The 24,128-nt window shown below is 40.9% G+C and overlaps 1 protein-coding gene across 2 annotated transcripts in view; it reads left to right on the top strand.

The window, feature by feature from the left end:
* GRM7 (glutamate metabotropic receptor 7) overlaps nucleotides 1–24,128 on the top strand; it is a 728,386-nt gene that overhangs the window by 347,276 nt on the left and 356,982 nt on the right. For both annotated transcript variants that reach the window (XM_061618542.1, XM_061618543.1), the window contains exons 3-4: nucleotides 4,550–4,691; nucleotides 14,670–14,824. In XM_061618542.1, the coding sequence (XP_061474526.1) occupies nucleotides 4,550–4,691; nucleotides 14,670–14,824 (297 nt within the window). The remainder of the gene's footprint in view (nucleotides 1–4,549; nucleotides 4,692–14,669; nucleotides 14,825–24,128) is intronic.

Below are 24,128 nucleotides of genomic sequence, written 5' to 3'. Positions count from 1 at the left end.
ACAGTAATTCTAAAGAGTAATATTTCAATGTCTTTCTCATAGCCTCTGTGCCTTATCACTTCTCAAGGAAACCTCCAGCTCACATTGCTACATGAGCTGTCCACTCCCAACCCTTATTCATGAGCTCTTGGGATTTATTGATGCTCCTTCCAATGCGGGGTGGGTGGAGTTGGGCCACTTCTTCTGATAAAAAGTCAGAACTAAGATACAGATTGCTCTGAGATCTAGATTTCAAAGTAAAATAAATAAATAAATCTGTGAAGTTCCAAAGCCACTGGAATAACATATTTAGATCCAGGGTTGCTGCTTTCTAGATCCAATGCAGAGCCCTTATTCTTCAGTGATTAAACTGTTGCATTTATCTATCCAGTGTGGTTCTTTAAAAAGCAGAGTGTTTTTTGGCATGTGCAACAGGATTTCATCTTCTTTTCTTGCCCCCTGCAGTCCCCCGTGCCCCTTCAAAATCTGTTCCAGATGGTTGGGGAATCCTCCAGAGCAGATTTTGGGATGCATAGGGACTCATGGGTATGGAGAAAAGGGTCAAATCCTATTATTTAAGTGGAAGTCTACTCATGCAACACTGGATTCTTCTCCTAGTGTCCTGTAACTAAGCACTTTTCCTAAATTATGTTTCATCATAATTCTTGGGGCCTTGAAATTATTGCATTAATTGATTTGTTACCCCTGAATCAGACTGAAAATATATTTTCTTTATTTATTACAGGTCTATCTATTGATCGATCAATTGATTGATCGATTTATCAATTGATCGATCTAGGATTACTGTTTTACTTTTTGTGTCATTTTCTTGTTCTGAATACCATAAGCTTCTCTAGAGCCTACCACACATTATACAAGCTGTCAAAGACATCTATGAAGTCTGTTGCCTCTGTACCACAAGTCTGGTTCCCACAGACATCGCATTGTACTGTTTTGGGCTGATTGGCTCCAGGAAGCTCATTAAACTGACTGATACCAAACTGTCAATTTCTTGATGTAGCTGATGACCTATGTGAACTCTGGAATCACATGACTATGGCTTGGGTGGCTGTTAGCATGTTTGCATGCAGAGGCCTTCTTCCATCACAGTAGCGATATAAATCCCATGGGGTGAAACTATCAGGAAGAAACGAGGGATTCCACATAGCTAACACATTGGATAACATTGAAGAGGTCAACGTATTAAATGAAACTTTGCAATGTTCTCAGTCTTAAATGAGGAGCTGATCAGAGGAGAAATCCAATAAATTATTTATTATGGAACTGTACACAAAAAGTCTTCTTTCTTTGAGCTACTTTCCCGCTCAGAAAATTTGCCTTTTGTCTATGCCCAGCCTCTTAATCTAGCTAGGGGAGGCGCCTTTAAAGCTACAGTCACACTTTTCCTTCCAAATCTGACATCAAAGCAGATGGAACCTGCATTCACTGAGCTGGATTTAGTCAACATATTCAAAATTAATTTACATTTGTCACTTTGAAATTGACAACTGAAGACAACAACCAAGATATTTCACTGTGCCTTTTTAAATATGTTGTTACAATCTGCTATGATTGGTTTTTTAATTTAAAATGTTTTTCTTTAAGAAGCAATATCATGACAGAGTTAATCTGATGCAAATATCTTAGCCTTCGTGTCTGCCACAGTGACACCTGCTGGAGAACACTTCAAATGTTATGAGATGTCAGAGGATGGATTAGTTTCCTCTAATGAAAGTGAAAAGAATTGGAAACATTAGAGAATGAAACAATTGAGAAGATGGACGACTTTAAAAAACCTGTAAGAATTAGAACTAGGCATATGTAATTCCTTTGGGATATTATCCTTTTCTATACAATGTCTAAGACAGAACCATGAATATCAGTAGCTTAACATTCAAAATGTTATATCACTTAATGCCCTTAATAGTAAATATCTGTTGTACTTTAAAGCACAATGCGCTTTAAGAATGCATGTAAATGAGAATGAGAATAGGGCTTAGATATTCTTGCTAGAATTTGAAGTGGTTTGGTGTACTGACATAGAAGGTTCTATAATAGTTTGCATGTAAGGTGTATGATATATAAGTTAGATAATTTATGTAATCATGCATAGTAGATGTGTTTGCACAATAATTATAACTTTTAAAAAAATAGATTGTAAGTTGGCCTCTTGTACTCTGTAAAGTACTACTGAAGATCTTCCTCTTTCAACAAGCCTTTTAAGTAGAGACTTTATCCCAGTCTGTGTCTGTGCTGGAACTGCTTTTTAAGATATTTTTAAAGTTTTTTAAAAAATATGTTTTTGAGTTGCTTTATTTTTAAGATGTTTTGGTTTTGAGATTTTTAAAGATGTGTTTAGTGTTTTGTCCCTTGTTTGCTGCCCTGGAGGAAGGGTAGGACAGAAATAACAACAACAACAATAATAAATATGCACTGCACATTGATTGTGCTATATTATGGTTATTGTTAAATGATGTTGTCTTCAATCGTACTCAGTAATAGAACCTTTTCCTTTTCCTGAAAGTTTGAGGAAAGTCTCATTTTGGTTTTATGTTTTGTCTAGTAGGCTGTTCGTTGGGGATATTTCAGACTAAATGTTTTAGTGTCTTTGTGCTACCTGTAAGTACAGTCAGGGACAGATAGTGCTGGGAATTTAAATGACTTGGACAATTCAGAAGCAATTCGGTCTGTCTGCCAAATAGACTCATGCCACAGGGGAAGGTAGCAACTATAAAGTCAGGCAATTTTCACAATATTGTTTGTGGAAATGGTTTTTCACTTCCTCCCCCCCCCTTTATGTATCACTCTGATGCTTTAACATCATCTCTGTTGAGCAAAGGCTCATCAGGAAGAAATTGCTGTACCTCACATCTTTGCTATGCTATTAATAAGCCTTAGGTTACTGTCCAAATGTGTTCTGGTTGCAGTGGACAGGCCATAAGAACAGGATTTGACGTAGTGTTGGAAATAAATGAAAAAAAATAGTAGGAAAGTTTATCAGATGCCATCTTCTATTGAAATAAAGAACAGGTTTTCTGGAGGAGGAATGCATAATGGGTGCACAGTGCTGTTGTCTGTACAAATCTGAAAAAATAGAAAACATAAAGCAGATATTAAATTTTACATGGGTGGCTTGATGTTCATGAGCTGAGACTTGTTTTTTTTTTTACTGTAAGGCCAAAGGCAGCTCCTATTTATTTATTTATTGCATTGCATATTGGCTTTTCTTCAAGGAGGTCAACCCCCTTCCACTTTATCCTCACAACCATTATGCCCCAAGGTCACTTAGTGAGTTTCACAGCTGAGTGGAGATCTGAACTTAGCTTTTCTCAGTTGTAGTTGGACACTCTACTGCTATACTACACTGAATATTTAGGGATTCACAACAATGTGCTGTTGATTAGTATGAATCTGAGGGCACATATGCACCTGTCCCCCCACCCCCAGCATTCTCACAGAGCCCCCAAACTATGTATTAACATTCTCTGAGTTTAGAAAGCAGTGTCAGGAAGGATGGTGAGATCTTTTTACCAACAGTGTTCACATGCTTTTTTCCCCTCTGGCATCCCCGATAAAGAAAAGGTTTACAGTAGCAGGAAGAAAGCATACCATTCCAAAGGCTGGTAGTCATCACAGAGCAGAACTGAAAGCAGACTCCATGTGTGAGGTTCTTTGAACCATCCTTAACTTTGCCTTCCTTGACAACATCTTGTCTTCTCCCCCCTCCTCCAAAATGTGTTGGCAAGAATGTTGCTTGTCATGTTGTAATCTTTCAGGAAACTTTCCTAGATAAATTCAGCAAAAAGCGAAGTTATGGTCTGAGTTCCATTTAGGGGAAACATGCCATTGATTTCTGTGGGATGACCATTTGCAGAATCTGCCATGGATTTTGCTTTGTTTCAGAGACTGTCCCTTAATAACCAGAGTCCTCTGCTGTGGCTCTCACCTACAGTATGCAGATCAAACTCTCTTCACTGGCCTTGGATCCACTCCCTTTGATTACTCTGTAAGGATGGCAGGGATGACCCATTCCATGTCATGAAGTCCAAAGGGGGACTCCAAACTATGTTTTAGGTGAAAACCCAAAGGATGAACAATACTTCTACATACTGGGAGGACTGTCCAGATTTTGGGAAGCTCCATTTAGGGCTCAGTCTGGATACAGTTTGGGACATTTAATAGAAATCTAATAGTGGATTCAGAATTTCAAATTTGTCTAAATTTATCTTCCTTTCCCCCACACTTTCAATCATTTGTATTGCCTTTTTTGTTTACAGGATACCCTAACATTCCTGAACTATTAATCTTCAGAGTGGTAGGTTAGATTAGCTGATGAATAATGAGGTAGGCTAAGCTGGCCTGATTATTTGCATATAAACACCCAGATATCTTCATAACCAAGTGGGAATTTGGATCCATTTTCCTATTCCCAGAATCAAAACCACATTCATTGGACCACACTGGACCAACGAAACCTCCATCTTATCCTTTAACCACATTTGTTCTCAGTTTTTCTTCATGTGCTAATTTACAGATTTTAGCATCTTGTCTTCTTTCTTTCTATTAACAGGTGACCTCTGCATTGCCCAGTCATTGAAAATCCCACAGGATCGCAAAGACAAGACCTACGAATTTGATAAAATTATCAAGCTGCTCCTAGATACTCCCAGAGCCAGGGCTATCATTGTATTTGCCTACGATGAGGATATAAAGTAAGGATGACTGGAAAAATTGACTTGTTTACATGTAATGGCTTCATGGACTAGCAAGAAAATTTAGAAAACAATTTCAAGAGCATATATACATAGAATAGGATGCACAATTCAAACTAATAATGGAACTATTTATGGGCTGCATCAATTTTGTGTATTAATACATTCTTAGGCTTAATTCATCACATTAACAATAGATAAGGTAGTAAAATTATTCCTGGATTGTACCACTTCAGACTGGAGGGGAATTAAATGATTGAATTCTTCTCCAATGGAAAATTCCTTCTTCGTACAAAATTAGCAAACCAGCACAAAATACTAGGGAGAATACATCTCCTTAGCATCTAGTGTAGTATATTCAGAGAGTGAGTATTGATATATGAAGAATATACAGTCTTGTGATCCCCCATCTGCATCTGAAGTGGTAAAATCCAATAAAATTTGTTCTATATCATATGTGTGAACTAGACACAACTAAAGATATGGTAAGAGCGAAGGGAAAGAGCTCTCTAATGTCTTGTTCAATCTGCATCTCAGATCAGCTTCTTGCAAATTTAGTAATCTGAACTTTACAGAACAGGTCCTTTGAAGCTAATTATTTTGCACTTTGCAGAGTTCTGTTGCATTGGAAGTCACATACAAAGGAGCTAAACTATGCCAAACTTGCACAGGAGCTTAACCACAAGGCCTTTGGTCTGGCAGCTTTAGGGCTTTGACAATAAGCTTTGTAGGACCAAAGGGGCAAGATTAAGGCAGAATTGTCTGAGAGCTCCAACATCTATCAAAATTCATAAATGTAGACTTTACAAAATCAAAGTTATTTGATAGTATAGAACTGAGGTAGTTTTGGGAAAGATGTTTAGCTAAAACCCTGCAAACAGTAAAAAGATAAATACTTAAAATAAACATAGTGATCTTATCCCCCCCCTTTTACCACACATTAAGACAGTGAAAAGAAGAAATACAAATATTAAAATATATATCTTGGTCTTTTTAGTTTTATCTTGATCATAGGTCAAACAATGCTGCTGATAATGATGATGATGGGAGTGGGGACTTCCATGTCAGGGGAAAGAGCCAAATCACCATCCTTCTTCTTTTAGTTTGAAAAGTTGGCAAGAATACATATATAACAGTCTAGACCAGTAGAAAATCTCAAGCAACATCTGGCTGCCAACACATGTTTAGTTATGGAATTTAGCATACTGAATACTCACAGTGGCATCTATCCTGTTTTGTGTAGGTTCTTTGTAAAAATAAATATTAGTATGATAAATTATAATTTTGTTTGGAAACAGTGTTGCAGTGATTTAATTTTAGCCACGATGACATCTGATTAAGAAACCAATGAAACCACTAAAGCTTAGAAAGATCCAAAAGCATTACTGAAGAACAGAACATGCACGGCAAACCATCAAGTTATTAATGTAGTACTCAGGCAGAGCAGTTTCACAGTATATGGGATGGAGAAATAATGACTATAGTTGTTTTGTATGAGGATGTCAACTAAGGTCGCTTTACAGAATGGTCAAGTGTTTTACAATGAAATATCACTTTATGGCTTGTTTTCAAGTGTTTGAAAATATCTAAACAATATTTAGGAAAAGTAATAAAACAGAGCCAGGCAGAAATGAAAGGAAAACAAAGAATACTCAGGAAAGAGTCTTGAGAGAAGAAAAGGAGGGGGGGAGAAGAAAAGAGGATCAGAATAGAAGTGCTTACGATCTGAACCTACAGTGGTAAAGGTTTGCACATTGTTTTGAAATAAACAGCGAAATAATTACTGGCACTCTCTAGTATATAACAATAGTAATCCAGCAAGGAAACTCTGAATAGGATTCTTGGTTTCGATGTAGATTTGACTTGATTTCTTGCAACCTTTAGTGCACCTGGTGTCTACGCTGAGCAAAGCAGGACAGGACTGGGCAAAAATTCATGGACGGCTTTTGCCTGAAAAGAATGCTTGTGGGTGGGGGATGTGATCCTCTTCCCCTCTCACTTTGAAGGGCTGTTCCTGATGAAACTGTTCCTGGGGGACAAAAGCCCACCTGCTGTATCTTTTTGCCACTTTGGGGCATAAGGGTTCTTTATTAGTCCCCAGCAATATCTATCCCATGAGCAGCACTTCAGACTAAGTTTGGCTATAATTGTTTTAGCTTGCCAAGGATCTGCTTTAAGAAGCTCCAGTTGGGTGTGGTGTGAGCAGAATGGATGTGGGGGCTTGCTCAGGGTGGGCTGTGCCCACCTCAGTTCTGCTTGCAACAATTTAAAGAGTGCTTGCATAGCTAAAAGGTCCTGCTTCAAATTCTAATCCATCTCCCAAACTGTATGTTTACAATCTCGAATGAGAAACACACAGAGAGAAGAGTGTAATTTCCACTACTTGCACAATGGTCTGCATGGTCTTGAAGAGCTTGGATTGCACCACTTGCAGCACAGAGGTGGTTGGCATTGCATAGTGGGTGCCTAAAGTAAAGGTAAAGGTGTCCTCACACTTGTAGTGCAAGTCGTTTCCGACTCTTAGGGTGACATCTTGTGACGTTTACTAGGCAGACCGTATATATGGGGTGGGATTGCCAGTTCCTTCCCCGGCCTTTCTTTACCCCCCAGCATATGCCGGGTACTCATTTTACCAACCGCGGATGGATGGAAGGCTGAGTGGACCTCGGGCCCTTTTACCGGAGATTCAACTTCCTCCTTCCATTGGAATCGAACTCTGGCTGTGAGCAGAGCTTCGGCTGTGTTACCGCCGCTTACCACTCTGCGCCACGGAGGGTTGTGGGTGCCTAATGGGGGGGAAATCACAAATGTATAAGTGTATTTTTTTTACCAGTTTTACCTTAACAACACATAAATTGACATAATTGTTTTAATAGCGTTTCCAAATAAAATTCATTAAGTGGACAATTCTTGAACAGTTTTGAGGCTAAAACTGTTGCATTTGTAATGCACAGTTTAAGGTCTTGGAGATGTAAAATGTGATCAGTATGGTCAGATGGGACTCAGATGATACACTGAATAAGTTGTGTTTTGTAAAGCAGTAATTTATCATTATTATTGCTTTGTGGCTTACTCCTATAGCTCTGGGCTATATAGTAGAGTCAGAATAAGTGCTCTGCAATCTGCAAGAATGTAATTCTCCATCTTTGGAGATGGCAGGTGATGCCACCACTCCCCATATGCTCAGAGGCACATATTACCAAATTCTTCCAAGCTACACAGGAAGTGGATTGGACTGTGAAAGACCAACCCAAATTGTGTTTGCATTTTGACAAATTTGTAGGGCAGTACAATTTCTCAGAGAGGAGGTCAGGTCTCCTGCTTCCCTGGTGCATTCACTATAGCTGCCCAATTCCGCTGCTTTTTAAAGTTTGATAGAAATATCTGTTGGCTATAGGTACATTCTTAAACCACAAAGTTTTTTGCCTATTAGTGAATTTCTCTGCTTTATAATCCGGCAGGCACGAAATGGGGTCCTGTGCAAGCTTGCTGAGAATGGATTGATCATTTGCATGCTTATTGAGTTCAGTGGGATTCACTCCCATGCAATCATGCTTACAATAGGTGAAACTGATCACAGGGCATGGGGAGGGGAGAGGGGAGGAGGGGTTGACAGCAGGAAGGAGAGTGAGGGAAGGAGAAGGGCAGGTTTGATCATTTGCATGATTATTGAGTTCAGTGGGATTTACTGCTGTGTAATCATGCTTAGGATAGGTAAAACTGACCAGCGGGTTGGGAGGGATGGCTGGACTGGGCAGGGAAGAAGGAAGAAGGAAAATAGGAGGGGAGGAGGAAGGGAGAGGAGAGGGAAAGGAGGGAAAACCAGGCCTTATCAATTCCATGCTTATTGATTTCAATGGGATTTACTCCTATGTACTCATGGTTAGGAGAGGTAAAACTGACCATGGGGGAGGAGCAGGAGGAGGGGAGAGGAAGGGGGAGGGGGAAGGAGGGGGTTGGAGAGGGAGCTGAAAGGAAGGGACAAGGGAGGGCAAGTTTGATCATTTGCATGCTTATTGAGTTCAGTGGTATTTACTCCTGTGCAATCATACTTAAGATAGGTGAAACTGACCATGGGGAGGGGGAGGGGATTGGAGGGAGAAGGGAGAGTAGGTTTGATCAGTTGCATACTTTTTGAGTTTGGTGGGATTTATTTCTGTGGAATCATGTTTGAAAATGGAAATGGACTGCCTTCCAGTCAATCCCAAGTTATGGCGACCTTATGAATAGGGTTTTCATGGTAAACGGTATTCAGAGGTCATTTTACTATTGCTTTCCTCTGAGGCTGAGAGGCAGTGACTGGCCCAAGGTCACACAGTGAGCTTCATGGCTGTGTGGGGATTCAAACCCTGGTCTCCCAGGTCGTAGTCCAACACTGACCTGGGGGAGGGGCAGGGAGGGTTGGAGGAGGGGGAGATTGGATGGGTGGGCACTGGGCAGAGGGGAAGCCCGTTTCCTTTCCAAAAGCTAAATGTTGTGAACAGTATCATTGCTTTTCAGGGTTTCCCTCACCTTTTTATTCTACAGCAGGCACATGTAGCCTCCCACCCAAATTTAAACCAAAACTGTCCCTAGCCACATCTACACCAGACCTTTATTTCACTTTATACAGTCATGGCTTCTCCCAAAGAATCCTGGGAAGTGTAGTTAGTGAAGGGTGCTGAGAGTTGCTAGGATATGCCCTGTTCCTCTCACAGACCTTCAATCCAAGTGGGTGATTATTAAACCACTGTGGCCACTGGACCTCAGGAGAATAGGAGTCTCCTCTCAGTACCCTTCACAAACTACACTTCCCAGGATTCTCTGAGGGAAGCCGTGACTGTCTCACATGAAATCAAAGTCTGGTGTGGGTGTGCCCCCCTGATTAGGCAAGCCCAGCAACTGGGAGTCTGGCTTTGAGAACACTGACAGTTGGTTCTTACTGAGTATGCCTGACCTTATCATTGAGTTCAGGGTAAAATTTCTTAAATTAATTAAAAATCAGCAAGACATTTTTTTAACCTTTAAACTGCAGAAGGTGAAGGTCAGAGTATGGGTCAAGGTCAGTAACAGGATTACAGGTCCTCTGTGCACATGGGTGATTTTTAATGAATTTCAACAGATTATGAGAACTCTGACAGAAAAAAGTCCAACGGGAGTCTGGGGTTTTTTTCTCTCTTTTTAGACTTTGAACTTAATTCTCTCTGATTGTTTTGTGTATCGCCATGAAAATTGAGAGGGTTGTTAAGCAAGCATTTATGAGTTCAGGACTATAACTTTTGTAATGTTTTGTTTTGAAATGAGCTTATGGGAAGCATCAGAATGACTTGGCTGTATAATAACTCTGCTGGGGTATAGCAATAGATATGGGAAATTTAGCATTGCTCAGTGGAATATAATTTGTTAGCATCCTTGTTTCACTTACCTGAGGCAATGCGCAATTCTGCAGGGAAAACATTTTTCAGCATGGATCAATATGAAGAACACATTTTGATCTTTCAGTTCACTGCATCCATGTTAAAGCCACGCTGGACTCTACATATTTGCATTGCTAGTTAGATACAGACAATGTGAACGTCTGGAACTTTGGCGGTGACATTAGCCCAAAGTTCCCTTGTGCACCATATTTTTCATACTCTTTCAATAAATGCTTCTTGTCTTCCTACTTTAGAATTACTACTCAAAAGTAGGGAAAAGGATATCCTTTGGCTGAAAAGCCTTTATATTGATATTAGTGCCTATTCAGCATTAGTTAGGGATGCAAATGAAGAGTAGGTTCATAAGAATGATTTGTGGATGGGGAAATAAGGAATCTGGCAGGGCTCGTGCCAATATTTTAACTTATTGAACCACCTTTGGTGCCATTTGTGATCAGACTGTGAGGATGGTGCAAGTAGAATTATGTATATGGTGAACTTCATCAAAGTCCTTTGCTGATGAAAGAGCCTTATTCCTCTTGCACTACTTTGTTCCTGCCAATCACCTGAATCCATGTTATTCTTCCAGCCTCCTCATAGTGAAAAGTCCCTGCATTCATTCTCTCTTATTAGTGTTAAATATATAACAAAAAGGCTCAGAAAACTATTGTTGTGCGCCTCCCCAATCTCAGAGCGGTGAGATTTCTGGGGTCCCTGTGCTCCTCCAGGGTTTGGTTTCCTTTGGGAAGAAGGTCAGTGGAGACTGCGGTGTCTTTATGAAATATGGTTTGTTTATTTAAACACATTTCAACCTGAGCTCAAGATGGAGGGGGTTCAATGCATTAGCAGTCCAATATCCAGTTTTTCCATCAGTGTTACAGGAGGCATCCTATAGCCACAGTGCAGAGAGCCAGCCTCTCTGCCTGCCTCCAGTTCCCAGCCTCTCTCTAGACCCAACTAAAACTACAAGCCTCTGCTGGCCTCCAGGAAGGGGGAGGAATGCCCTCCTGAAGAGTTTCAATGACAAAAGGGTCTTCCTGGCCCATTCACCATTGCTGGGCAACTGATAGACCGATTATCTTACCTGGCCACTCTATTTGTTTAACAAAGGAGAGACTCATCTGACAAGCAGAGTGAGTTTCTCATTCCAAGGCATAGGATCCAAATCAGGGGCTAGAAAGGGGACTCACAAGGATCATCCATTCCAACCCCCATGCTCATAACACTATTATAAGAAAGTATGGTGAAAGTGTAATGAATTGAGAAATGTCCAGTGCTGGAGACTGCATGCAGATTTTTAAATATAGGATGATATCTACTGCAAAACAGGATATTCCATTTTTGTGAGGGCACAAATTCTGGAATTATTATTTCACATATTATTGAAATACTAACATTGTCCAGTGTTCTTCACTAAAAAGGGCCTTTTTATTTTACAAAAGTGTCCATATGCATATATACATCCTTCCTGTTGTGAAAAAGTGGTAGTTTTTTAAAATTACAATCAGTTTGCAGTAGACAAGAGGCCATTTTGCCATTCTTTTAGCCACATGACGAATAGTGCATGAGAGGGAAGTGAGGATGAGTATGCTTGTCCAGCCTCCCCGTTGCCATCTACAAGTTAGTAGGATAGTGTCTGCATTGGAACCTACTCTACTCTGGGTATGATCTTCACATATTTTAGAACCCTGATTTTCTATTCAACACTTGGGGTGAGGGGTGGGCATGCTCATCCCTGCTTCTGTGTTCACACAATGTTAATTGCATGGAGAAAAAATGCCTAAAGAGGTGTTCTTAATTGAGATTGCTTTAGTGCTGGGTCATTATTCAAAAATTGGACTGTTGCACTCCTTCCTTGTTCCATGCAGTTAGTTTGACTTCACAGCATCTTGTATAATGTCACAATTTTCCTTTTTCTTTTTCTGTTTTACTAGTCAGTCAACTATTTGGAAAGTTGTTGCAACATTTGGACATTTATCTGATATGGCAAATGTGTTGTTTTTGCTTTAGCAAATGAAAATCATGGACATTCATTACATCCTCCCATTACCAGGTAGAAGTGGCCTTTCCAAACGCAATAATATCCATACTTGCTTTACCATTAGGGAGCAAAATAGGATAGGTATATTTTCTTCAGCATGAAATTAATTGTAGTTAAATGTTCATAGACCTTTATGTATAGATTATTCTACAGTGAAGTAATTAGCACTGAAATTACCATGGAAATAGGAGTAGAATGTGTTGTAAAATAAAGATAAAAATTAATGTCCAGGAGAAATAATTCTATGTTTTCCATTTAGGAAAGCATAAAATATACTAGATGTCAGATTCATTGAACCTTTAGATTTGTTGCTGCCCTTGGATGTCTAACAAACTAAAGGATTAAAAGATTTACAGTGCAATCCTCTGCTTGTTTTCTCTGAATTATGTCTCACTATGTTTAATGGAGCTTGCTCTGAGGTAGGTATGTACAGGATGGTAGTTTCAAAATACTAAAGCAGAAATTAAATTTGTTCTTCTAGTTGCGTGAATGTGGTGTGACACAGGATCCTTGCTAAAGATCCAAAGCAGCAATATAGTAATTATTTTCTCTTCCTAGCAAGGAATCCCCTGTGCCTTGAGCTTCATCTGGTACTGGTGGCAAAACGAACACCATGTATATAGGGGCTCCAAATTACAGCCTGTCAATTTCAATTAGCTCCCTATTAATTTCATGGATTGTTAGCATAAGTTTAGGACACTGCACCTAAACACGTATACTCTCCAGCAGATTCTTCACTGAGACTGCTCCTCTGTCAAGGCATTTTTTAAGTTATAGTTTTGTGTCCAAATGGACACCCAGTCCGAACGTTTGGACACCCAATGGACATAAATGTACACATAAAATTTAAACAATAACCCAAGAATACAAATTCAGATTAGAAGGCACTGAAACACTGACTAGAGGTATGAAATTTCAGTGAAATTGAATAGAAACAATAGAATGTAGGGTCACATTACACAATACTACTTAAGGTTATTATTACAACCACCAGTCTTTCTGAAAAACATCTTGACAAAATCTCTCTCCCCATACAGTGTGATGTCTGGTTCTTTGTATCTTTCCCCTGTAAAAATTCTGCTACAGCAGGGCATGGATCATAAGCAGCAGCTTTTAATTTGCTTTGTAATTCATGTATATACTGGTGGGTAGGCAGGCTTGTAAGAATTTTGGTAGGCTAGTAACTTGTGTAAGTGCATTTGTAAGGCTGTATTCTCTCTCTCTCTCTCTCTCTCTCTCTCTCTTTCTCTCATCTGAACCACTTTTGTCTCAATCCAAATGTCCGGGTAGAGAGGCTTTCACTTGCAAGCCATTTGAATTTTTAAAAAAGGACACCCAGTAACAATTCCTTTAAAAATACTCTGTCCTCTGTTCAGTTGTCCCCTTGGTTCTTGTTTATATACAGAGAAAAGGCTTTGGATCCCACTTCAGATAGAAGGCCTATTCATCTCAAACTGATTTGGGCAACACCCATTCTTCCTTGGATCTGGAAAACATAGGGCTTCAGATGTCTGTCTGTTGCCTTCTGAGGGAATGAGGCCCGCCAAATTTCAGACAGATGGCTGAACAACTGACTCTGGTTAAGGCAGCTTTCTGAGTCCTAAGTCTTTATGTTAATGGCAGAGGAGGCAAGAATGGTGCTCCCCACCCTCCACAGCTGTACTCACTGGCTGACCTGGAGCTTGTGGCTCCCTCTTATAAGTTGTCACCAAGCACCAGCTTGAGCAGGAAGATGGTGCCCTGTTCTCTCTGCACTGCCAGCTAGGGAGAAAGTACAGGGAAGATTCACGTGTGGGGATTTGATGGAACCCCACATACCTGGTTGGTAACAGCATCAGTGGGTACAGGCATTTCCTAGATAGTGCTTTCTCAAGCCATTCTGGGAAGCCCTCGACTCTGCAGCTGCCTATGCTCCCACAGACACATAGTCACAAAATGGGGTGAAAACACTGGAACAGTTTCTGATATGTTCCTTCTCCATCCCTCCCAAAAGAACTATGATTTGGAGTAAAAGACTGTAAACTCTTTCCTTGGTTAGAAGCTAGAACTGCTGTCAGTCACAAAGCACCCTACCTCCCCCCATCTCTCCTTTTCCCTTTCTTGCATTTATAGAGAGCTTGATAGAAAGATATATCATATTCTCAACTGGATGTCTGACTTGCCTCTCTCTCTCTGAATTTCTGAAGAGGGTTGAAAGCTTCACAACAGCCCAAATTGTTGTGTCATTTCTAAAACATCAGGGTTTTTATTGTGTTTTTTTTAAAAAAGCATTGTCGGTTTTGAAATGACATAACTACTTCCTAATTGTATCAAATTGCACAGCTGATTGTACAAGTCTAACTTCCAAAGCCAAGAAACAATGAAGAGCAAGTCTGAAAACATCATGATGAAGGAGAACTGAACTTCCAGTCATGGGGATGCATTGTTCCAGCTCATTAAGCAACCTTTCTCTGCTTGCCATTGTTCCCAAGTGAATAAGTATCACTTTGCCTTTTCGTTTTCCTTTTATATTTGTGTAAATTATAAATGTTTCTCTCTCAGGCAAATCCTTGCAGCAGCAAAAAGGGCTGATCAAGTTGGTCATTTTCTTTGGGTGGCATCAGACACTTGGGGCTCCAAAATGAACCCTGTAATTCAGCAGGAAGATGTCGCTGAGGGAGCCATCACCATTCTGCCTAAGCGTGCAACAATAGAAGGTAAGGGCTTTGCTCTAGCACTCTCTCTGGGATCACTAATTGTTCTTCCTTTTTTTGTATACCATGTAGACTGTGAACCTCACTTCATGTAAACACGCATCTCATGTACTATAAGTGTCAGAGGCATAAAATCAATGCAGCTAAATTTGAGAGAAACCATCTTCCTAACTGTGCAGGCTGCTAATACAAAAAGCTGTTATTTCCACAGCTTGAAATTTTGAAAGGACGATAGAGGCTTGCAGTCTGCACTCTGCATCACCTCTTTTTGCAAGAAACAGGCATCACAGTAGTTGCATGAAGAACACAAACGCTTCTCTGACAATAATGTTTAATAGCTATATAAACGACAACAGTAAAATGTTCGGAACTAAGGTAAACCTTTGTGAAATGCAGTCAGTCACTGGCAATGAGTAAGAGCTTCTTTTTTATAACCTCTTTATAACCATACTAGGTCTCCACCAACTTTCTGATGTTATAGGGATGCTGTTTCCTGCATCGGCAGGGACTTGAACTAGATGACCTTTGAAGTACCTTCCAATTGTACGATTCTGTGATTCCTTACTGCCTTCCCAATTGATCCCGTGCCAGTCTGGAGGAAAATGTACAGGCTTCCACTTGCGTGGTTGCTCCAAACAGTTTGTTTGCATACTGTGCAAGCAATATCCAGCCCCTTGGGAAGTGTTGCTGGCATGGTGTGTAAACATGTTGTTGGGCCTGGGAGCAAACACATGGTAGAGAGCCTGTACACATTTCCAGACAGGTGTGAGAGCAGCTGGCAAGAAAGGGAATGTATAAAAGAATCTGAACCTTCTGGAAATGCTGGAAAGAAGATACTGATGCCAGCTAGTTAAAGACTACAGTTGAAAGATGAAAGTAAGCAGAAGTAAGCTAACATTCAATCTAGTTCCTATTCCTACTCAATGTCTTCAGTCCAGCAACCTGAGATAAACTAGGCTTCAACTATTACTATTTAAGAAAAATAGGAATACTTGTAAGAATTATGGAATTGACTCTAGCATAGATCTGTATGCTCAGGATTACCCTAAGCAATTTTAGTGGTTAATAGTGCAGTGTGACGCATGCTTATTCAGAAGTATTTCCCATTGTGTCCATTGGGCTTTATTTCCTAATAAGCTATTAAAAACTGCAGCCACAGATAGAAAATACAACATATCTTTTGCTGCAAGTGAGATGGGTACAAAATATAATAATACATTCAACAGATAAAAACTTGCTGATCTTTAATGCTACCCAAAAGTTTCTGCCACCCTGTTTTCTGAGAGCTCTCTTCCAGTTTGTAGTATTGATAAATGGAAGCAACCAAATGATGCACCCTATCCCACCCCCTGCCCCCCAAAGATATGTCATTCTCAAAACAGCCATAGAGCTGCCTGACTCATGCTGACTTCATGTGCATAGAAACTCATTTTGCATCCCAAGCTCAAGAAGAGCTTTTTGGAGAAAAGTGGCTCAATTCACAATACAGTTGAGTGTTAAGAGCCAGACAAATGTCCACACCAGGTTATTCATCTACTCATTATTCATTTTAAAAGCCTAAAGTAAATTTGTTGCCCCAAATAGCTAGACAGACAGACAGACAGACAGACAGACAGACAGATGATTGATTGATTGATTGATTAGATAGATAGATAGATAGATAGATAGATAGATAGATAGATAGATAGATAGATAGATAGATAGATAGATAGATAGATAGATAGATAGATAGATAGATAGATAGATGATAGATGATAGATAGACAGACCTCAACAGTTCCTGAAACCATCCAGTTCTGTCTAACTTGCTAAGCTGATTATCTTTCACTTCATTGTGTAAGTGTAGAGGACAGTTTCTCTTTTGGAAGTTTTATGGTTGTGGTATGGTTCTTATAGTATCTAGAAGCATGGGGGGATGTAATCTGTTTTTTCCTTCTTCTAGTCCCAGGGAAGTTGTGGAAATCCTGAACAGGTATCCAGATGCAGTTCTGAAATGGATGAGGGCAAGCAGGCTGAAACTTAGTCCAGATAAGACAGAGTTACTATGAGTAAGAAACACAGCTAATCTGGATGGATGTGTATAACTGGTTCTAGATGGAGTTGCACTCCTTCTGAGAAAAAAAAACACAAATTTGCAGCTTGGGGTTCTCTAAGACCTGGCACTTTGATGAAGGCATTGGAGGCAGGAAGTGTCTTCAACAGCTTAGTCTGATTCATCAGCTGTGACTTCCAATACCCTCCTTATATCCATACTGTGCTATTACAGTGAACTCTATGTGCCTTTAAAGATCAAAGCTGCAGTTGGTACAGGACATAGCTGCTTGGTTGCCTGTAAAGGTCATGCCGTCAGAACATACAGCACCTATTTTGTATCAGTTGTATGGGATGTTAATCTGCCAACACTTTAAAGGGCTGGTGGTTACCTTTAAAGTCCTAAGAAGTCCTAAACAGTTTGTGACCAAGCTCTTTGAAGAACTGCCTGAACCCGTCTGAGCCATAAGATCAGTCTCCGCTCACATGGAACAGGGCATCTCCGATCAACTCTCAGCACCTTTCACAAACTACACTTCCCAAGATTATTTGGGAGAACCCATGACTATCTAAAGTGAAAAAAAAGTCTGATGTGGATGTGGCCAGGGACAGCTTTGATTTAAATTAGGGTGGGAGGCTACATGTGCCTGCTGCATAACAAAAAGGTGGGGAAAACCTTTAAAAAGAATGGCACTGTTCACAGTGCTTTCCTTTTGGAAAAGAAAGGGGCTTCCCCTCTGCCCAGTGCCCACCCACCCAATCTCCTCCCCCTCCCCTCCCCATTCTGCCCTCCTCCTCTCTCCACCCCTCCCCCAGGTCAGTTTCCCCTATCCTAAGCAGGATTATACAGGAGTAAATCCCACTGAACTAAAAAAACATGCAAATTATTAAACCTGCCATCCCTTCACCTCTCCCATTACCTTTCTTCACCCTTCCTTCTTCCTCCTCTTCCCCCTCTCCCTCCCCCTCCCCTCCACCCTTCCCTTCCTCCTCCCCCATGGTCAGTTTTATCTATCCTAGGACTACGACCTTGGAGACCAGGGTTCAAATCCCCACACAGCCATGAAGCGCACTGGGTGACCTTTGGCCAGTCACTGCCTCTCAGCCTCAGAGGAAGGCAATTATAAACCACATCTGAATACTGCTTACCATGAAAACTCTATTCATAGGGTTGCCATAAGTCGGAACTGACTTGAAGGCAGTACATTTCATTTTCAAGCATGAATGCACGGGAGAAAATCCACTGAACTCAATAAGTATGCAAATGATCAAACCTGCCCTCCCTTCCTCCTCCCTCCCATCACCTCCCTTTTCCCCCTCCCCTCCTTTCCCCTCCCACCCCTTCTGCTCCCCTCTCCCCCTTCTTCCTTCCCTCCACTCTCTCCTCCCCCGCCTCCTCCATGGTTAGTTTTACCTATCCTAGCCATGACTGCACAGGAATAAATCCCATTGAACTCAATAAGCATGCAAATGATCAGACCTGACTTTTCCCCTGCTTCCCCTCTCCTCTTCCTTCTTCCTACCCTCATTCTTCCTCCTCCCCTGCCCACTCCAGACTTCCCTCCCCATGGTCAGTTTTACCTATCCTAAGCATGATTGCAGGGGAGTAAAACCCACTGAACTCAATAAGCATGAAAATGATCAATCCATTCTCAGCAAACTTGCACAGGATCCCATTTCTTACCTCCTGGACTAAAAAGCAGGTAAATTCACTCAAACGCCAAAAAAACCCTTGTCGTTTAAGAATGTACCTATAGCCCACAGATATTTCTATCAAACTTTAAAAAGCAGGGAAATTGGGCAGCTATAGTGAATGCACCAGGGGAGCAGGAGACCTGACCTCTTCTCTGAGATATTGTACTGTCCTACAAATTTGTCAAAATGCAAGCACAATTTGGGTTGGTCTTTCACAGTCCAATCCACTTCCTGTGTAGCTTGGAAAAATTTGGTAATGTGTCTCTGAGCATATGGTGAGTCGTGGCAACACCTGCAGTCAGCCCAAATAACAGAAACATGACATGTGCTGTGCTGACATGTTTTAGCCGGGAGGAAGCAGCTATATTAAAACAGTTGATATCATTCAGTCATATGTTTGTTTACTTTGCAATTTCAGTGAAGTTTCCTATAGTAAATCATTCTCTTTTGCTTCTGTTTCTGTGAATATGTGAACTACAGCAACATTTTGCAATACTAAAAAAAATCTTCAGAAACAATTGTGGAATAATGGCACTGACTGTTCTGCATTATAGTTTCCAGTGGACATGAGGAGTGTCTCAGATTGCACAAAATAAAACAGTGGGAGATGAAATATATTCTAGCAAAATTCTAGGTGTGCTCTATGCTTTTAATTGACCATGTCCACCTTTCTTTAAGTGGAGTAGTTTAAGCATAGCAGGCTGAATACATGCATCTTGGACAAGCCAAGTTTGTTTTTTCCAACATTCATTGGTAAAGACCAACCCAAATTGTGTTTGCATTTTGACAACTTTGTAAGGCAGTACAATATCTCAGAGAGGAGGTCAGGTCTCCTGCTCACCTGGTGCATTCACTATAGCTGCCCAATTTCCCTGCTTTTTAAAGGTTGATAGAAATATCTGTTGACTATAGGTACATTCTTAAAATGCAAGGTTTTTTGCCTCTTAGTGAATTATTTTATGTTTTATAATTGTTTTTATCATGTAGGGAGACACTTTGAAAGAGGAAACCCTGAAAAGTGGCCTAGAAATGCAGGAGAGAAATAAATATCAAATAAATAAATGAATGACAATGACAATCTCCTGAACATCTGGGATGTGAGAGGGACGTGGTTTCAGCCACTGTGACTTGTCGCATGAGACCACCGTTTCTTCATAAACTCTCTCGTGAAGCCATTCTCTCTTCTTTGCACCTAGCTATAGAGATTCCTACTTATACATGAACATAAAAAAGGAAAGTTGCAATATAAAGCATCACACATCTAGCTTACAATTGCCTTCGCTGACTGGCAGTGTCTCTCTAGGCCCTATAGTCTATGGATTTAAACAAGTCTCTTTCTCATCCCTACCTGGAGATTCAGAGGACTGAACATGGGATATTCTCCATCACTGAGCTATAGCCTCTCCCTTTCCTATTAGCATGCTGCTAGAATCATTAAGCTTCCTGACTGGCATTCATATACTTCTTTAAATATGAAAACTTCTTTCTTAAGAAGATCGTATGTAAAGAGAAAATGTTCTCTGTCGGCACATGGTTTTATGTCTCTTTCCTGTTAGACAAGCTCTACAAAGACTGGGAGACATGTTTCATGCTTTAAAATTATTTCCATTGTTTTTCTTCATTCCAAGGAAGATCAGATGTTCACATTCCTTTTTACTGAGTCCATGCTGCTATTGCACTACTTGTTTTTCTCGGAGCTGTAATAGTTGTCTAGTCTGAAGGAGTCATATCCAACATGGCAAAAATGGAAGGCAAGCTCGCATAGTGGATCTTTCTCCCTGCAGCCCCCTGTTCCCTCCAAAAAGCCCAGGATGTGGGGGTCATATATTTCAATTATATGTGGGGAGAAAGGGGGATTATAAAGAGTGTGGCATTCTGAATAGACATCTTCAAAGTCCTTTAAAATTCTTTGCTGCCTTTGCAATTGCTCCCATGCCTGCCTAGAGGCATGTACAGCACGGGTAGGCAATGTGTTGCCTTCCAGAAGACACTGAACTATAAATGCCATAATCCCTGACCATTGGCTGTGTGGACCAGGGTTGATGGGAGTTGGAATCCAACAACACCACTTTGGCTGTGTCTGGTACACAGACTTCTCAAATGGTTGCTATTAACACAGTTTGTTTGCATATGTACAAGAGACATACAGCCCCTTGGGAGATTGATAGATGCTTTATTATCTCACAAGAAAGGCAAGTAGCGGTCATATTGCTAACTAAAGGAACATTTAGCATCTTGATAATGTGAACAGCATGAGGTCTTGAGTCTGCTCTGATGATTAGGCTCAAAGAAAGAGCATGACAAAACAGCGTAGAAATAAACATGCTGGGTTGTAAGGGAAGACCCTGAGACTTAGTACTTAGCTACCAAATGTAGGACTTTATCTGTAATGTGGACTTCTGCACAGACAGGTGTATGTATTATTTCCCCATTCTCAGCTCATAAGACCATAATTGTGCATAGAATCAGGTACTTGGCATGACTGCTTTGGCAATAGTAATGTGCAATGCCAAGACATGTCCTATCATATGTAGGCTGTCACTAGAAGCATGGACAACTATGTATGGATAAAATTCTAGAGATAGGAGAGGATGGGTTGCTTGCTTTGCAGGGAGGTTATATGTTCCCACTTCTGTATACCAATGCTGGCAGAAGCTCTGAAATCTGGTTGTGTGTAAGAGCTTGTTGTTTCCCATGGCATAAATTATCATTGTTCAACTGGTTTATAAAGGGCTACTAACTTTTATAACTGCTTGGATATAAAAGATCAAGTCTCAATGTAGCAGTGATGTCTTAAGCTTGGTAAATTGTGGATACTTATTTGATGATATGCTGTGATAGGGCACAGTGTGTTAATTACAGGGTGTCAATCACATTTATGTAAGACTGTTTATTTGGTTAAGACTGCTACCACTTTTCTTTTTCCTTTTGCAGCCTTATCATGAATGGTTTTCAGATTCATAAATTAGACTGCCATGTTTTCTATCTGATCATTAGATTATACATCAAACTGAAATGAGAAGAGACATTTTAATGTCATCTTTGTTATCTCCTGGCATAGAACAACTGCTCCCCAAAGACTTCTGGTGAATGTGTATATACCAAAGCGGAGAGGATATCTTATCTACCAGGAATCATGGGGGGGGGGACATCCACAATGATAGGCTTTCATCTTTTTTTTAAAGAAAGTTATTTGAGTTTATTGTATTTTATTCTTTTTAATGCAACCTTGAATAAGCAAGGTATTTAAACATATTTAAGCATAATCTTAATTAAATATTTATTTTAAATATGTGAACATGTTTCACTATAATCTCCTTTGGTATTACTGGTCAGAGTGTGCATTTATTTAGTATTTTTAGACCAGGGGTAGTCCACAAGGCCCTCCACCAGCAGTTGACCAGTGTGGCACTGGCCAGAGGCTTAGAAGGGCCCCACAGCAGTGGCAGCTTAGGCGCCACTCACCACCTTCCTTGCTGGACCCTCAGACAGCCATTTTAGTGGTGGGCAGGCAGTGGTGCTTTTGAATGGGAGCCAGGCTTGGATCCCATCTACGGTGGCTTCCCAACATCTACTCAAAATGCAAGCTGGTGTTCATGGATCTGTAGGTTGGGGCATTGCATTTTAGATAAATTAAGATAGCTTGGTTCCCATTTCAAAGGTGGTATCATTGCCCGCCCACTAAGAAAGCAGCTGTCTCGGGGTTCTGTGGTGAGAGTGATGAATGGTGTTGCTGCTACCATGGCACCATGCCAAGGGCTTTCTAAAGTCTGGTGCCAATTCTGCCTCTAGATGTTGTGGACTGCAACTTCCATAATCCTGACTATTGACAATGCTGGCTGAGGCTGATAGGAGTTAGTCCATAGCTCCTGGAGTGTGCCTTCTTCACTACTCCACTTGTAGACTGTCCAAAACATGCCACATACTTTATCTCAGCAGCTCTTGCAACTTCTCTGTAAGGTAAACAACTACTATTATTCCTGTGTAGGGAATGCAGGCTGAGAGTACCTTGGGTAAAAGGCATCCAATAAGATCATGACAGAAGTGAGATTTGAACCAGGGACTTGTGTCAGAGCTCATACTCTTAGCTGCTACATGGGTGTGGTTTATACTGATACCTGGGGACTTATAAAAAATGGATTACAAACTGAGATCAATATAAAGGAGTGTATGAGCTGCTTGAATATCAAGTGAAAGTGAAATCCTTGTTCATGAGGAGAAAAGATTAAAAGGTGGCAAAGCACTGAAGTCATTTGGTAGTCCTTAGAAATAATCAAACGGTGGAAAAGATGGGAGGATAAGCACAGCAAGACCACTTCAGCAGCAGTAGTGGCTGGCAGGGGCCAGTTCACCACTCCTGCTGCTGGTCACGTGCTGAACCAAGCTCCCCACTTTCTCCCACTGTACTTCCCCCCTTAGAAACAGCAGCAACAAATGGTGTAGGGAAGCCACATGAGCAACGCTTGAGCCACCCTACTGGCCACTACTGCTCAGCAGCTGAGCTTGGGTAGATGTTGCAGCTGAAACGTAGGTAGTTGCTTTATACCAGACCATCCCATTTGTCCTTCTAACTCAGTATTTTCCAGGGGCTCTCCAGGGTCAAGGTCTTACCCACCATCTACTACCTCATTCTTTTAACTGGAGTTGCCAGCGACTGAGCCTGGGACCTTCTTCATGCTAAGAATGTCCTCCACCACTGAGCTCTGATCCTGCCTCATTAGGCTGCCTCCTCTTATGCTGCTAGATTTGAGCTGTAGCTGTATTGAATAACTGACCTGTTTTAGAAGCTATGATGGTTTTTGGTGTTTGAAATATTGGCATACTTTACAGGTTTGATTTTATTTTATCACCCAGTTATTCCCTTGTGCATCTCAGAGTTCTTAGCAGAGTAGACAGATTAGTAGATTGTAAAATAAATGAACCAGCTGGTATAGCACAGTGGGGAGGAGAGCCTGGCTGGGAATCCAGAGTCTGTGAGTTCAAATCCCCACTTGTGTCTGCTGGGTGTAAAGGGCCAGCTAAAGATCACCCCCACAGTGAGTGGTACAGGGGTTACGTGCCCTGCCACCTATGGAGCCGTGGGCAAGCTGCAGAGTCCCAAGGAGTCCAGTTGCCCCCCAGCTGGCAATTGCGGACAAGGAATGGGCTGGCTTGTGCAGCTGTGGCAAGCTGAGCAGGTCGTAGCCAGCTGGGGAGGTCTAGCCTCAGAGGGAGGCAATGGTAAACCCCCTCTGAATACTGCTTACCATAAAAACCCCATTCATAGGGTAGCCATAAGTCGGGATCGACTTGAAGGCTGTCCATTTCCATTTTTTCAAAATAAATGAAGAAAAACAAATAGCATGTGCCATACATATTAGCCTTGCTGCCATCAAGGCGCTAGTCAATGTCAATGAATAAAAGCAAACATTCAGGCAGGTGGGTTGAAATTCACAAGAAAAGATTTCCAGCAAAGTTCAGTAGGAACTTGTATCTTTGCAGTGCCTTTTCCTGAAGGTGTTTGTTGCTGATAATGTGAGAATAACATGTCTTATTGTTAAATGTGTGATACTTCTGATCTCCTCTGTTCACACTTAAAAAAA

This window comes from Rhineura floridana, chromosome 3 (assembly GCF_030035675.1).
Source record: "Rhineura floridana isolate rRhiFlo1 chromosome 3, rRhiFlo1.hap2, whole genome shotgun sequence".
Classification (NCBI taxonomy): domain Eukaryota; kingdom Metazoa; phylum Chordata; class Lepidosauria; order Squamata; family Rhineuridae; genus Rhineura; species Rhineura floridana.
This window is presented reverse-complemented; position numbering and strand designations above follow the sequence as displayed.